Below are 17010 nucleotides of genomic sequence, written 5' to 3'. Positions count from 1 at the left end.
AGGAGTAGGAGGAGAGAATTGAGAATTCAATTGCACAATCAACTAAGAAATTGAGAATCAAAGTAACTTCAATCAATGAAATCAAGAATTCAAGAAATTAAGGAATTGAAGAACAATCAACAACAAGCAAGAGCAAGAATTAAGAAACTAAGAATTAAATTGCAAGAAAAAGAGAAGAGTTGAAGGAATTACACATTTGAAGCTTGAAATCAATGAGTTTCTCTCTCTAGAACACTAGCTTGAAGAGCAAAACCTCTAAAACTTCCTAAAATCTATTTCTGAAATTAACTTTTTAATGAAAATAAAGAAAATTCTATTTATACTAACCCCTAAAAATAAGAGATTTAAACTCAAAAAGGGAATCCCGCGCAGCCGTGCGAACGGGCATACCCAGTTGTGATCGCATCAGTGCGAACGAGCTGTGATTCCATGCGAGCGAGCTCAGCGACGAATTTCTTCCTTCGATCCGTGCGATCGTGCTCAGACACCGTGCGATCGCACGGGCCTGACTTAGCCAAATTTTCATATATCTTCATGTACTCGCACGAGAATTCAGTGCGAGCCCACCAAAATTCCGTGCGAGCGGGCTCCTCTTTGGTGCGATCGCACAAAATCCCAAATGGTTCCTGCATTGGTTTTCCAATTTTGTGCGAGCGGGCTCTTCTTCGGTGCGATCGCACGAATTCCCACATAGTTCCTGCATCGATTTTCCGAATTCGTGTGAACACACACGCCTGGGCCACGAGCACACGAGCCTGCTTGACTTTAGAGGCAACTCTGCTGACTCGTGCGAACACACAGAAAATCTGTGCGATCGCACGAGATCTATTCGAGCAATTCTCAAGCATTTTCCATCATTTTCAACATTTTTACCTGAAAAGTTCATAGATGGAATAAGGGGATAATAATGCAACATATACAAAACTATCAAAAACCATAATAAAATTCTATAAAATCCTCGGCCTAGAGCGACATAAATGCCGCTCATCAAGATATGATTTGGAGATTATAACCACGATTATAGAGCTTGCGGAGGAATGTTTTGATAATGGTAAAACTGTGGAAAACATCAACCTTACAGGATTAGATAATGAGACAGAAACTCAGATGGATGAGGATAGTGAACACTTTAAAATTTCAGTTTTAAATCTTACAAAAGTGACCTTAGGTAACACCAAATGGTAACACTTTTAAATTTGTAAAATTATACGATGTATACGTAACACTTTAGTAACACTTTCATATCAGGTAACACTTGTTTGTAACACTTGATATTAGGTAACACTAATTTATAATACTTTGATGTAAGGTAACACTTGTTTGTAACACTTTAATTTATGAACACTTTAAAATTTCAGTTTTAAAACTTACATTAGTTGACCACGTTTTTGTTTTGGCAGGAGACCAATTTTTTTTAAAACATTATAATTGTTAAATCTGGCAATTATTTATAATACTTTTTATTATCTAGGGAAGCTTGGATTGGGCTTGTCTCATGAAAGGTTCAGCATACCTTAGTAAAAATAAAACAGACCCAAATTTCTTCATCGTAAACTAAACAGACCCTGGACATTCTCTCTCCTCTCTCACAAATTCTTTGTTCTCTTCTTCATCTCTTTGGCATCCATGGCTATACAAAACTATACAAAACTATACAAAACTATCAAAAACCATAATAAAATTCTATAAAATCCTCGGCCTAAAGCGACATAAATGCCGCTCATCAAGATATGATTTGGAGATTATAACCACGATTATAGAGCTTGCGGAGGAATGTTTTGATGATGGTAAAACTGTGGAAAACATCAACCATACAGGATTAGATAATGAGACAGAAACTCAGATGGATGAGGATAGTGAACACTTTAAAATTTCAGTTTTAAATCTTACAAAAGTGACCTTAGGTAACACCAAATGGTAACACTTTTAAATTTGTAAAATTATACGATGTATACGTAACACTTTAGTAACACTTTCATATCAGGTAACACTTGTTTGTAACACTTGATATTAGGTAACACTAATTTATAATACTTTGATGTAAGGTAACACTTGTTTGTAACACTTTAATTTATGAACACTTTAAAATTTCAGTTTTAAAACTTACAATAGTTGACCACGTTTTTGTTTTGGCTGGAGACCAATTTTTTTTAAAACATTATAATTGTTAAATCTGGCAATTATTTATAATACTTTTTATTATCTAGGGAAGCTTGGATTGGGCTTGTCTTATGAAAGGTTCAGCATACCTTAGTAAAAATAAAACAGACCCAAATTTCTTCATCGTAAAACTAAACAGACCCTGGACATTCTCTCTCCTCTCTCACAAATTCTTTGTTCTCTTCTTCATCTCTTCGGCATCCATGGCTATGGAGACTTGATCCCACTAAGTCAGGATTCACAGAATTATAAGTTCATCTCCCCCAAAACGCTATACACTCAAGTTCTCAACTCACATTCTCTCTATCTTTCGGCGAATCGATGTCAATGTGGACGAGATTTACGCCGTTTCTTAGGTTAGAGTGAGTATAGGTAATTAAATATTCAGTTTTTTATATTGATTCTTTGACCAATTCAGTCATTTAATAATAGCATTCAATCCCTAACTTGTTTTTTTGTTTATTTACCTTCGTCGTTGGTCGAAGGAGGTGACAGAGGTCAGCGGCGAGGTTAGGGGCGCGGTCGGAGTTAATGTCTGTACTAATCTTCTTCTTCATACTCTTTTTTTTTCCAAGACTTTGAGAAAGATGTTCCAAAATTTTGATTAATTACATTTGATTTTGATGTTCCAATGCGTTTATTGTTTTACGGGTGAATTTGAAGGTTTCTATTTGTAATTTGATGTTCCAATGCGTTTATTTCTCTTTCACTCCTACCCAATAGAGTGATAGACCTTTTTGATACTATTTTCCTTATTTTCATTGGTTTTTTGGGTTGTATTATCTACTCACAGCTGTGTGTATGGAGGTTGATTTTCTAATCCCACCATCCGGTCTAGAAAAAAATTCAGCATAAGATGTATGAAGTAGATTTTAAGTTGTCTTTACCAAATTATATAAAGGTCCAACATTCTTTCTCATGTAACATATGTTGTTGTGGGGCCTGATGTGTCCTTTTGATTTTTATGCTGCAGTCTGGCAAATGTTGATCCAGTTGAAGTTGCAAAAAATATCTCTGGATTGAACCCTGAGATTACGCTAGGCGAGTGTTGTTTTATGCTTCTCTAGTCTTGCTACTGGCAATTTATCTGTTGATATACTGATTTTTCATTTGATAATCTAGTTGTTGTCGTATCAAAGACTTTCACTAGTGCTGAAACCACGTTGAATGCTCGGACACTGAGAGAATAGATTTCCTCTGCAATTGGGTTAGTGAATCCTCAAATCAAGAATGGATTGCACTTAGGTTTATAAACTAGATTCTGAAAATCAAGGGTGGATTAATATGCATATATAATAGATATATGTTCTCATTTCTTTGTGGTTCCCTGGAAAAGGCATCCAACACTTGCGAATGTAGTTATCCGAGTTTTTCAGATATTTTAGTGGTATATATACTGCAAAATGAATTCATATTAGTGGACTGTTATTAATGCTGAATTCGCACGCCTAAAATTTGTTTCCTCTAGTCTGATACTTGCATGGTTATGCTCTTATTGCAGGCATGCTGCTGTTGCAAAACATATGGTGGCAGTTAGCACTAATCTCACGGTGATATCATCTCTTGCAAAACATATGGTGGCAGTTAAGCTATACAATACTCCATCTATTTCTTGTTTGATTCATTGCCTTGCCTTAATTTACGGATAATAATCATTATTTTGATTCTGTTGCTGTTTAGTTTGACTGGGATTGGATGTAACTTGGTTATTGCACTCCTGAATCTCGAATCTCTGAAACTGAGTCTATGCTTGTTAATTCAAAACGTTTTTTAAATGAAGAATGTATTTAGTCAGAAGGAGATATTTTGATTTTTGAGGTTTAAGTTAGTCTTGTGTTTGAGAGGAATACCTGAAAAGGAACTATGAAAAGTGTGTGTGTTGTGGGCAAAATTACCGTGCCATCGTGTACCAATGAAGATGTGACACGTGGCACGTATTACGCCCCGTAAGCAAAAAGCATACGATGTCTATTCCGGAGTATAAGTATCAGTCTACCTATCTACAAAGTATATGTATTTGTATTTATGTACGTATAAATGTATGTATTGTATTTATACCTAAGGGGCATACGTAGCTGTAGACACCTACTTTTGTCCCCATTCCCGAAAGGGAAAGGTTCGATGATGAAAGCATAAATCTCCACTTGACAACGCATCTCCTTAAAATAAACGAATCTCAATTCCCCTTTTCATTTCACCCAAAACCTGATATTTATAGAAAACTGCTATTTATGGAAACCTGCTAAAAATAGTAACTGCCGTAAAGGATAGCTTCTAAAAGTGGCAAGTGATAAAAGATAGAAACCTGTCAGAATTAGGTGTTGCATTCCGACATAAATCCTAAATGAGATAGAAAACTGCGAGAATCCTATTCCTAATATGATTCGGAAATAAGAGTTACGTATTAATTAAAATCCTAACGAGCCTAGAGTTCGTAACGGGCCCAGACGCATTCCGTCATGAAATTGATACGCACTAAAAGACTCGATTAAGTCTCAAACTCTACGGATTTCAGGAATCCGAATCTGACTAAGAAAACGGCCCAAACCCTATTTTCAACGCATGGCTCTGGGCGCCGAAATCTTCGGCGCCCAGGCCTGGGCGCTGAAAATACCTGGGTACGTGTTTTTTCCTAATTCTTTATGGATTAGAACTCTGCAATTCTATCTTTCCACGAAATCTTCCCTATAAATACATCCCCAAATTCGACGTGAAAAGAACACACAACAACACACAATAATATTCCGAGTATTGACTCCAACCCTTAGCCTAAGCCTCACGCTGCGAAATCGTTCACACGTTCTGTCGCAATCGATCCATAAATCGAACAGAACGTATCCTGTCCCATAATTGAGATTCGTTAAATAAAAAGGAGAAATAGCAAAGTCAAAGTGGTTAGTTTTCTGAGAACCGTGACGCACCTCTCAAGGGTGCGTCGTAATGTGTCCCTTCTCGATGATTTAATTGGTTTCCTCGCCCTTTTTATGAACTGTTAAACTAACTAAATCTGATTGTTCTATCACGCCTAACAAATATAATATTTTCGGGAAATTGGATTATCATGCTTGGTCCCTTAATGCTACTTAAATCAGATAATCGTGATCGATCTAGTATTATATGTTGCATATTGCTAAAATCAACTAAGATTAGTTTAATAGTTAACGCATGTCCCTTCAATTATTTATGCTGAGCTAGTAAGGATATCCTGCCTCTGGAGTTATCGACGAGCGAAGTACTGGTCTCGGTAGTTACAGTCCCCCGAACCCTCAATCTCTACCTTGCGGGTGTATGTTGAGAGATCCCCACACCAGGGATCACAAGGGAACCTACGGCCGTCGTGGTCAAACATAATTGCACTCCCTTTATGTCACGATAACCGGGTTTTATCAGTTTTTCTCATTGTCGTTAAAAACTGAATGGCGACTCCTATATTACTAGTCAATTGGGTGTAAACTCACAGGAAATCCAATTACACTTGATTGAATAAAAAGAATCGTCACACCCACGAGGGACGAGGTCACGCATTAGCCTCGTGCTTTTTCGACCCCCTCACAGTGGCGACTCCACTGGGGATAGTGAAGGAAATACTCGTGCTTGTAGGTAATCAAAATAGCCGAAGGGTGAAACGATCCTACCCCGCGTTTATTTCCCCATCAAGTTGGGACGACCTGAAAATCAGCATATTAATGTGAACGGGCAGAACCACACAACGAATCTCGGCTCCCTCGGGAGTTGGGACTAAGGATACCTTTTTTCGCCAATAGGGGGGTGCATACGCCGCGCATGTTGCCCACTCGGTACTTGTGTAGGTAGTACACCTATCCCGAACCCAATCGCTCGCTCATTAGGTCCCTCTCGCCTGCATGCCCCCTTGGCTTGCACTTGCGGGTTGGCCTCTTGGGCGAAATTCGTCTGTTGAAGACACTACCTCGACCGGGGAATGTGTTGGATCTACGATAGAAGCGGTACCAAGCCAGGCACAAATACTACCCATAGAAACCTATCATAAACTACGTGACATATTTAATTTTCAAATCCACGTTTGTAAAGTAGTTATGTGTAGCGAACTATGTGACTATGTTATGATTGTGCGTACAAATAATGCTAGACAAATAATGCTAGAAGACAAACGACCTTAAAAATTGCCCAAACATTCATAAACCAATTTGCCAAAGAGTTATACCGAAATACGCGTTCCGCAAACCCGAGCGATCGCCACAAAAATAAGCGACGCTTGGGATGGCCCATAACGAATCCCACAAACGCTGTACAACGCGTAAAGGATGTTATAAGACAAGCGCGCAAAATCAAGTCGCATAAACAAAAAATATACGCAAACAGAAATCGAGCACCAGTCAGGGACGCATTTTCAGCGCCCCTGGCTGGGCGCCAGAATTTCTCACGCCCCTCGTTGGGCGCTGAAGTTGCTGCTTGGCGTTCTGGTCAGGCGCAGCAGCCTCGGTGCCCGCGCAAAAGGAAAATACGTAGCACAAAAAATGTTCGTAAAAAGAATTGCTACGAGGGCGTAAGTAAAGCACTCGATTCCAAAAGCGACTCGTAAAAAAATTAATAACTCTTTGCGTCGTTGTTAGGCCTCCTACGACGGCAATGCTCGACACTAAAAGTCGACCATGCAAATAATTATGAATGTCACACGGGCATAAATTTTCGAAAATATAAAGAGTTCAAAGTGCACACATAGCGGTCCAAATATACTTGTCCGACTTAAGGGTAGTCAGAGAAAGTCTAAAAAACCGACTCACGAAACAAACTAATGTGTCTCCTACTCCACAACAATAATGCAGGGCCCCTGAGTACCTGTCCGTGATAGCCATCAAAGAACGCGATGGAAGAAGCACATCCCGAACATCTATACCTAGAGGTCGCACAATCCCAAGAGATGCATGCTCTAGGACACGACCCTTTACGTTCTCAAAGGCCACTCGCACCAAAGAATCGTGCTATGCCAAAAACGCTCCCCAACTCACATGCTTTCGGGCTATTGTTTGGGTTAGAAAAGAAAAGAGCGAAGAATGAAACAGAAATTATGGCATTAGCTCTCCAAGATAAAGTGTTCGATCCTACTAAATTGATCGCTCCATCACCCTCAAAAGATGACCAAATCCAACGAGGGTGGCGCAAGACTTTCAAATGGACTAATGCTCGTGGGATGAAGTTCAAGATATCTGCGGGAGAGGGTCCGATGTACGAAGAATTAGAGTCTGAATCCGAGTCTGACTCCGAGTCCGAACCTAGAAAAATTGTAACCCCTCCCAAAAATAGTTTAGACCCGGAAATCTCTACTCCGGGAGATCTTTTTGATGTAATGCTTCATGATTTTAATAAGATAAACAAAACTTTTGAGTATGTGCCGCTTAAAAATCCGAGTAATAATGCAGAATGTCTCGCCACTAATGAGCACGAAAAAGAGCCAGAAGAGGAATATACCGAACTAATAAAAGCTGTAAGTGAACAAGAACTCAAAACTCCTATAATTGAGGACACGGAATCGGTAAATATTGGAACAGAAGAAAATCCTAAAATTATTAAAATTGGCCTCACCTTAACTCCCACTGAAAAAGCCGATCTAATCTCCACTCTGCGGGAATTAGAGGGTGTCTTTGCTTGGTCCTACAAAGACTTGCCAGGAATAGATCGAGAAATCGCTGAGCATAAAATTCCGCTAGATCCCAAAATGACGCCAGTAAAACAAAAGCTACAGCGGCTCAAACCAGAGATAGCCTTGAAAATAAAAGAAGAAGTCACTAAACAATTAGACGCTGGCTTTATAAAAGTCTCCAACTACCCAGAATGGGTGGCCAATATTGTCCCCGTAGCTAAAAAAGATGGACGAGTGCGAATGTGCGTAGACTTTCGAGACCTCAACAAAGCCAGTCCTAAAGATGACTTCCCTCTACCTCACATTGACATACTAGTAGACAACACCGCAGAGCACGCGCTCCTCTCCTTTATGGACGGGTACGCCGGATATAATCAAATACTCATGGCAGAAGAAGACATGGAAAAAACAACTTTCATTACCCCTTGGGGTACATATTGTTACATTGTAATGCCTTTTGGTTTGAAAAACGCGGGGGCCACCTATCAAAGAACAGCCACCACGTTACTCCATGACATGATACACAAAGAAATCGAGGTCTATGTGGACGACATGATCGTCAAATCTAAAGACCGGCACGGTCACCTCCCGGCACTTAAAAAGTTCTTCACCCGAATCTTGAAATATAACATGAGACTAAATCCACAAAAATGTGTGTTCGGGGTAACCTCGGGAAAATTGCTAGGATATGTTGTTAGTACGCGAGGAATCGAGATTGACCCATCTAAGATCAAAGGCATTACCGAAATGCCCCCACCAAAAACTGAAAAACAGATAAGGGGCTTCCTAGGAAAGCTGCAATACATTAGTAGGTTCATTTCCAAGCTTACTATGACTTGTGAGCCAATATTAAAAAAATTAAGAAAAGAAGAAAAAGTCGAATGGGATGAACAATGCCAAACTGCCTTCGATAAAATCAAAGAATACCTAAGCAAACCACCCGTCCTCTCCCCGCCTTTGCCCGGAATCCCTTTACGCCTATACCTAACCGTCAAAGATACTGCAGCCGGGGCTATGCTCTCACAGTGTGTACATGAATCCGAGCGAGCCATTTACTACTTGAGCAAGAAGTTCATACAGTACGAGACGAGATACACAGAACTTGAGAAAACCTGCCTCGCCCTCGTCTGGGCATCCAAAAAACTCAGACATTACCTATTGGCCCACACTGTTCATATAGTGTCACAACTAGACCCCTTAAAATACATGTTCGAAAAGCCCGCCGTAAATGATCGCCTGTCCAGGTGGCTAGTCATGCTCTCAGAATTCGACCTAAAATTCATGCCAGAAAAAACAATCAAAGGAAGAGCGGTAGCCGAATTCCTGGCCGAGCATGCCACGAATGAGGAAACCACGAAAACTTACCTCCTCCCCGACGAGGAACTTCTGATGATACGAGACGACTATTGGACACTATACTTCGATGGCGCGTCCAACCAGAAACGATGCGGCGTCGGAGTTCTCCTAGTCAGTCCCGAAGGGGCCCACATACCAATTTCCGTCAAACTTGACTTCGAGGCCACAAACAACACCGCCGAATACGAGGCCTGCATAGTTGGGCTAGAGGCCGCAGTTAGCCTCGGAGTCAAACATCTACAAGTCTTCGGGGATTCTTCCCTAATAATCAACCATATATCCAAAAGATGGAAGGTCCGAAGCACTAGTCTCTCAAAATATCAAGCTCACTTAGACCAAATAGTCGAGCAATTTGAAAAAATCGAGTATACGTACTTACCAAGAGACGACAACCAATTCGCGGATGCACTAGCGAAGCTAGCTTCAATGCTCAACATCCCGAATGAATGGGACGGAATGACCCTTCGGGTCGAGCGAAGGAAAGAGCCGGCTTATTGCTGTGCCATAGACTCCGAACCTGAAAACACCGAAGAAGAACCATGGTACACGGACATCCTTCGTTACAAGACAAGTGGGGAATTCCCCCCAAACACCTCCCCGCGAGCATAAAAGGCCCTACGCCTCCTCGCTTCACAATACAGCATAATTCTAGGAGAACTGTACAAATACACGCCGAATAAAATCAAGTTACTTTTTGTCCACCAAAACGGCGTGTGCGGACCCCATATGAATGGAAAAATGCTATCCCAAAAAATATCCCGCTCAGGGTACTATTGGACCACTATGGAAACCGATTGCCATCACTTTGTAAAAACTTGTCCAAAATGCCAAATCTTCAGTAACCTTAACCATTTGCCTCCCCCAGAACTATACACCTTCACTTCTCCATGGCCCTTTTCCACCTGGGGTATAGATATAATCGGCAAAGTAACACCAACAGGCGTAGGGGGACACGAGTACGTTTTAATCGCAATTGATTACTTCACTAAATGGGTAGAGGCAGTCTCCTATGCAAAATTAACGGCCAAACATGTCGCTCGATTCCTAGAAAAGAACATATTCTGTCGATACGGGGTTCCACAAGAAATCATAAGTGACCAAGGTTCCCACTTTAGGGCCGAAGTCCAAGACCTGCTCGAAAAATATCATGTCAAACACCATAAATCCTCTCCCTACAGGCCGCAAATGAACGGCGCAGTAGAGGCGGCCAACAAAAATATTAAAGTCATAATCGAAAAAATGGCCGAAAATTATAAGGATTGGCCCAACAAATTACACTTCGCATTATGGGGCTATCGAACCTCAATCCGCACCTCCATTGGAGTAACACCCTACTCCCTGGTATACGGAATGGAAGCAGTTCAACCGATCGAGTCGGAAATTCCCTCCCTCCAGATCGTCCTAGAAAGCAAGCTACCCGAAGCTGATTGGGTTCAAGCTAGGTACGACGAGCTCGTCCTTTTAGACGAACGGAGGTTGAGAGCTTTACATCACGTGCAAGTGTATCAAAAGCGCATCGCAAGGAAATTCAACAAAAGAGTCAAACCTCGAAATATCAAAGAAGGCGATTTTGTATTAAAAGAAGTCCGCGCACCTACTACGGACCCTCGAGGAAAATTCCGGCCTAACTGGACAGGACCATATTTTGTAAAGACCATCCTACCTGGCGGAGCAGTCCAACTAGCTGACATAGATGGAGCGGAATTCGCTAACCTCACGAACTTAGACCAATTGAAAAAGTACTATATTTAAAGTCCGGTCCGGAGTTAAGGCATCTAATAAAACACGCTAAGACTCATAAGCAAGCATTCTGTACATTACTCTAAGCAAACGGCATAAAACTCGATAAAGTAGGAAAAGCGAAGGACAAAACTTCAACGCCCAGGTCTGGGCGCTGTTATTTTTCACGCCCAGGCCTGGGCGCCGATATTTCTTTCGCCCTTGAACGGGCGTCATTCTCTCTTGCCACCTATCCTCCCGATTCTGCAAGTGTTCGTACTCCTTTTTCGAACCATCAAAAGAACCACGAACACTTGGGGGGGAAGCAGACGTGTAATGAACACCCTTTCAAAAAAAATTCAAAAGCTAGAACTACGCGCGACCTGATTCTGACAAGATACATAGGCAAATCTTTTAAAAGATTCGGTCCAAAAAAAATTAAAAAATAATAAAGTCATGCAACGCATCAAGAAGAAAGGATATTGCAAAGGGCACTATACCCTAACCCATGCACGGGAAAAACCAAATAGAATGAAAAACAAAGCAAAAAGAATTTTCAGGAACAAGCCCAACAAAAGAGTATGACACGAGTCGGCAAAAAACAAAAAAATAGTGAACATGCATATGTAATACCCCAAGTAGTCGGTTAGTCTAAAAATATGTGTGCACTCTTGTATGAACTCATTATTTTTACGAAAGTCTTTCCCTTTTCAAAGTTCGTCGTTGGTTTAGAAAGCTAATATTACTATAATATTTTAAAACAAAGCCCACGGAAGGCTCAAATCATTCTTGCACCAAAAATCGCAAAAAATATATATACATGCGGAATACAAGAATGAATATGTACAAAACAGGAGGTAAGCCTAAGACTCGTCATCGGCTCCATGTCTCCAAGGCTCGCCGGTCCATCCACTCCACTCCCCGTGGTATGAGGGCCCTCCAGCTAGAATCACCCCAAAAATGAGGCTGTGACTGCAACTCGGGGCTAGGCTCTCGGGCCACCGACACGGAACGTCGCCTACGCTCCGGCTCGGACCTCTCCCCGGAAGAACTCACCCCCGCGTCGGAACGGCGATGCCGTAGGGGCGAGTGTCGTGCTCTCTCTCTCTCTCTCACGACCGTGTCCCCCGCCCGAGGGACCCGCGTCGTCGGCCCCGGCGCGTCCAGCACCCATCAACAAGAAAAGACAAAAAAGAGAGTGAGTAACCGAAAGCCAAACAAAAGGTACATATCAAAAGAAAAAAGAGGGCACATTACCCGAGTAGAGTGGGGGCTCCTGCAAGAAAGTGCAGATCGGGCTCGAACCAACGCAGACTTCAACCGGTTGATCACCCCCACCATCGCGTTGGCCGTACGGGCCGGAACCTGAAACAGGAATGTTAGTAAAAAAAAGAGAGAAAAAATATAAGAAGAGTGCACAAATAAAAGGTGCATACCGCCTGTACTCCCTCAGGGAGCGGAGCATGGAAAACCCGGTCTTCCGGGAAAGTCTCCACAATCTCGGATCCACTCTCTCCGGTATACGAGATCCGAGCATCGGGAAGCACCCATCCCCCCAACGAAGGGTCAGGATACTCCTGCACAAAACACGTAGACATAAACACATGGGCACGAGCATGAAAACACTAAAATCAATACGAAAAGAGAGGGCAACTTACAGCGCCAGGCTCCGGGAGACGAAGAGAATCCTGGATAAACTGGTAATAGCTAGCTCCCTCTATCACCAACTCCGTCGCCGGCACGCCAGTCCTCGAGTGGACCCTCCACGAATCGCCTATCGAGCGAGTAGACAGCATGGTCGCAGGCGGAGGCCTAGGCACCGAAAAAGCCCCGAACGTCTGCATGCGTACCCGCTCTCCCAGGTACCAGACAGGGTCCCGGCGGCCAACGAACAAGACCCGCATCTGGCTCAGGACATAACTATCCCTGACCGAAGCATGAGTACCCCTAAAAGATAGCCATGGGGTCCAAACCACCTGTTTTTGTACAAACACGGTCAGATCTCGCACATAGAAAATAAAAAGAATGACGAAATACAAGATAGAGGATAAGATTCTGCACATGCTCAGGGTTCCCGTCCCGAATGAGATCCCACACGGTATCGGGCGGTGGACGCACTGTCAGCTTCTTCTTCCAACCCCAACGACGACCGGCAGGGTACTCCAAAGGCCTCTGCCCCTTTCGGGGAGCCAGCCAAGGTAAGTTCTCAAAGGCCCACAGCTGCAAAAAAGAAAGACAATAAAACATCAAGAAAAGAGGCCCGGTAAAAGCGAGAAAACAAAAGAAAGTCTAGGCACATACCTCGATCAAACGCGGCACTCCCGCTAATGTAATCACAAAGTGACGTCTACTCGGGTCTGAGTCGCGCACCGACAAACTCATCTGGCCGACAAGCGTTGCATAGCCCAAATCGCCCCAGCGATAGTCACCCAGTGTAGACACGTCCTCCACCATGCCTATCCACCTCGGGTCAAAGGTGTCAGTCGGACCCGATAGAAAAGTGGAAGTAATAAAATGGAGGTAGAACAACCGAGCCTGTCTCGAAGGCGACTCCTCTACCCCATGCTCTAAGGCCCACATCAGGTCAGCGAAAGGTATCCCACGGGGCTGGTACGAAGGTAATCTCCTACCCATCCACGAGCCCAGGAGCCTGGTACCCTCAGCAACAGTCGGCGATGGGCCATCCGACCTCAGACGAACGGGGTTCCCTGTAAAAGTCAAGCCCGTCAAAGCTGTGTAGTTCTCAGGAGTGATCGTCATCTCGCCCCAAGGAAAATGGAAGGTGTTGGTGGTATCCCACCACCACCTCATGAACGACCGCAGAAAGGACAGGGAGATGTTAAGTTGCAGTATCTCCCAGAAGGTCTCGACCACCGGAAATAGTGAGCTCGCCCTCACCAAGGCATGGGCGTCCGAGCTCAGGAAGCTAAAAACGGTCTCACTCGTCGCTGCGCCATAGCCACGAACCGTAGTCTCTCTCCTCGCGTGAAGGCGGGAAGTCACGTGGTGCTCTAGGTCGTAGTGCAGATCACGACCGTCGTAGAGCTCAGGGCCCACCCATAGGGGACCCGCGCCAGTAGACTGACGCGTCATGCCACGCTCCTCGTGGCCACTAGGAGGAGGTGACGACTCGTCACGCATGCTGATCAATAATACAATAAGGCATTATACCTTTAACAAAACTGGCACTCACACCAATCACTAAGGGAGTGCATTCCGCTCAGAAAATGGAGTCATACAATTTTTTGTTCCCTAAGACATGATACTAAGTTCATATCGAGCAAAAAATTCCCTAAGTAAATTTTTTTAATTAACTCCAACAAAGTGAAAATTCTTCTATAATTTGTCATTCATGAATTATGAGGAACGCAAGCAATATACCAAGAACACCTACATTGTAAGAAAACACTAGAGTCGTAGGTATACTTGGGGGCTAGCATGAAAATGCCCAAATTCAACAAGAATCAACATACTTGCGAAAATTAACATGCACAAACTAATTAACATGTTATGAGGAACATTTCCAACTATCTAATTGAAGGAAAGGGGCACAAAATCAAAAACCCCCAAATCAATTTCATGCATAAAAATACTTGACAAAAATATTGAAATTGACAAAAAAAGCTCAAAATTACTGAAGATTACTTACATTGGGAAGATTAGGAAGTGATTTGGAGTAGAATTCGTAAAGAAAAGTGAAGAAACGAGCAAGAAATCAGTTAAAAGAGATGAGGAGCTTGAGCGAAAATGGTGGAAATGGGAAAGGAAGGAGACGGTCCGCGAATTTAAAGACCCGTCTTCCCTTTCGCATTTTCAACGCCCAGCTCTGGGCGTTAGAAATTCTCGCGCCCAGGCCTGGGCGCTGAAAATGCTTCCCAGACAGCGAATATTCGCTGTCGGGCACGCGCAATCCCCTATTTTGTGTAAAATATCTGTTATCTTGATATTTCTTTCCCAAGAACGGTATTTTGCAATATCGTTAAAAATATACACAGTGTGGACCCACTTATAGGACACACCTGATCAGGAAATATTGCGACCCACCAACAGGTTGTAATCACAAAAGCCCTTCTACGTAGGCAAAATAAGAAATTCAAAAATGGGCTCGCCCACCATCAGTGGGCGGGGTCTGCGTCACTAGCCGCGCAGGTCCTCAGTTTTCCAAAAATGAAGTCTTCAAAAACAAAATGAAACAGGCTCGCCATCTTCAACCGGCGGGGTCTACGACGCAAACCACGTAGGTCCTTATTTTCAAAAAAAAAAACACAAAACAAATTTCAAAATAGATTCGTCCACTTCTATCGGACGGGGTGTCCACCCTTAGCGGACAGGTTCGCCATCTTTAGCCGGCGGGGTCTACGTCACAAACCGCGTAGGTCCTTATTTTCAAAATTCAAAAACAGATTCGTCCACTTCTATCGGACGGGGTGTCCACCCTTAGCGGACAGGCTCGCCATCTTTAGCCGGCGGGGTCTGCATCACTAACCGTGCAGGTCCTTAGTCGCTGCAGCGATAACTTTTTCTGGTTTTCCCTTTTCCAAAAATTAAAAGGATTGGTTTTCCATTTTTTCCAAAAAAAGAGCGATGTGCTGGATTTTCCTTCGATTTATGTCCCATAAAAACAAGGGGGTTTTCTCGTTTGGCTAGCCCTGAAAATGAGAATCTTTAAAAACATTTTTACATCGTGATTGGGCTTGGACAGGCCCAATTACACTTTATAGCTTTGATTTTGAAAACATCTGTAGCTACTCCCAATGACAAAGTGAGGGAGTTTCTACGCACCTTTAAATCCTTCCAATGACAAAGTGAGGAAGTTTCTATACTATCAGTTGACAAATCCCAATGACATGTGAGGGATATGTCGACATTTCAAGTGATGACCCTTAAGTCAAATGTTATCACCCGGGGGCTCGTGAGACCCTCGCAAAAAAGGTCACATACACCATGGCTTGTGTGACGCACTCCGTCTAATACTTTGACCATCGTCTTACTCCAAGACTCAGTTAAAGTGGGGGCTAACTGTAGACACCTACTTTTGTCCCCATTCCCGAAAGGGAAAGGTTCGATGATGAAAGCATAAATCTCCACTTGACAACGCATCTCCTTAAAATAAACGAATCTCAATTCCCCTTTTCATTTCACCCGAAACCTGATATTTACAGAAAACTGCTATTTATGGAAACCTGCTAAAAATAGTAACTGCCGTAAAGGGTAGCTTCTAAAAGTGGCAAGTCATAAAAGATAGAAACCTGTCAGAATTAGGTGTTGCATTCCGACATAAATCCTAAATGAGATAGAAAACTGCGAGAATCCTATTCCTAATATGATTCGGAAATAAGAGTTACGTATTAATTAAAATCCTAACGAGCCTAGAGTTCGTAACAGGCCCAGACGCATTCCGTCATGAAATTGATATGCACTAAAAGACTCGATTAAGTCTCAAACTCTACGGATTTCAGGAATCCGAATCTGACCAAGAAAACGGCCAAGACCCTATTTTCAACGCCTGGCTCTGGGCGCCAAAATCTTCGGCGCCCAGGCCTGGGCGCTGAAAATACCTGGGTACGTGTTTTTTCCTAATTCTTTATGGATTAGAACTCTGCAATTCTATCTTTCCACGAACTCTTCCCTGTAAATACAGCCCCAAATTCGACGTGAAAAGAACACACAACAACACACAATTATATTCTGAGTATTGACTCCAACCCTTAGCCTAAGCCTCACGCTGCGAAATCGTTCACGCGCTCTGTCGCAATCGATCCATAAATCGAACAGAACGTATCCTGTCCCATAATTGAGATTCGTTAAATAAAAGGAGAAATAGCAAAGTCAAAGTGGTTAGTTTTCTGAGAACCGTGACGCACCTCTCAAGGGTGCGTCGTAATGTGTCCCTTCTCGATGATTTAATTGCTTTCCTCACCCTTTTTATGAACTGTTAAACTAACTAAATCTGATTGTTCTATCACGCTTAACAAATATAATATTTTCGGGAAATTGGATTATCATGCTAGGTCCCTTAATGCTACTTAAATCAGATAATCGTGATCGATCTAGTATTATATGTTGCATATTGCTAAAATAAACTCAGATTAGTTTAATAGTTAACGCATGTCCCTTCAATTATTTATGCTGAGCTAGCAAGGATATCCTGCCTC

General features: G+C 42.7%; 1 protein-coding gene across 6 annotated transcripts; it reads left to right on the top strand.

Moving 5' to 3' along the window:
- The first annotated feature begins 2218 nt into the window (after positions 1-2218).
- Positions 2219-15247, top strand: LOC110774791 (uncharacterized). 6 transcript variants are annotated; one of them, XM_056836680.1, is made up of 3 exons: positions 2219-2532; positions 2656-2693; positions 3662-15247. In XM_056836680.1, exon 3 carries the CDS (start codon positions 7007-7009, stop codon positions 9743-9745), a length of 2739 nt encoding a protein of 912 aa, XP_056692658.1. In that variant the 5' UTR covers positions 2219-2532; positions 2656-2693; positions 3662-7006; the 3' UTR covers positions 9746-15247. The 6 variants fall into 6 exon arrangements, 5 of the variants coding, with proteins under 5 accessions (XP_056692658.1, XP_056692657.1, XP_056692655.1 ...); XM_056836679.1 differs by having other exon boundaries at positions 2649-2693; XM_056836677.1 differs by having other exon boundaries at positions 2646-2693.
- Positions 15248-17010: the final 1763 nt, after the last annotated feature.

This window comes from Spinacia oleracea, chromosome 2, assembly GCF_020520425.1.
Source record: "Spinacia oleracea cultivar Varoflay chromosome 2, BTI_SOV_V1, whole genome shotgun sequence".
Lineage (NCBI taxonomy): Eukaryota > Viridiplantae > Streptophyta > Magnoliopsida > Caryophyllales > Amaranthaceae > Spinacia > Spinacia oleracea.
The sequence above is the reverse complement of the archived record's forward strand: the minus strand, read 5'-3'. Positions and strand labels throughout refer to the sequence as shown.

Coding starts and splice junctions, on each gene's coding strand:
- LOC110774791 (XM_056836680.1), top strand. CDS start 7,007: ATGGAAGAAGCACATCCCGAACATCTATACCTAGAGGTCGCACAATCC.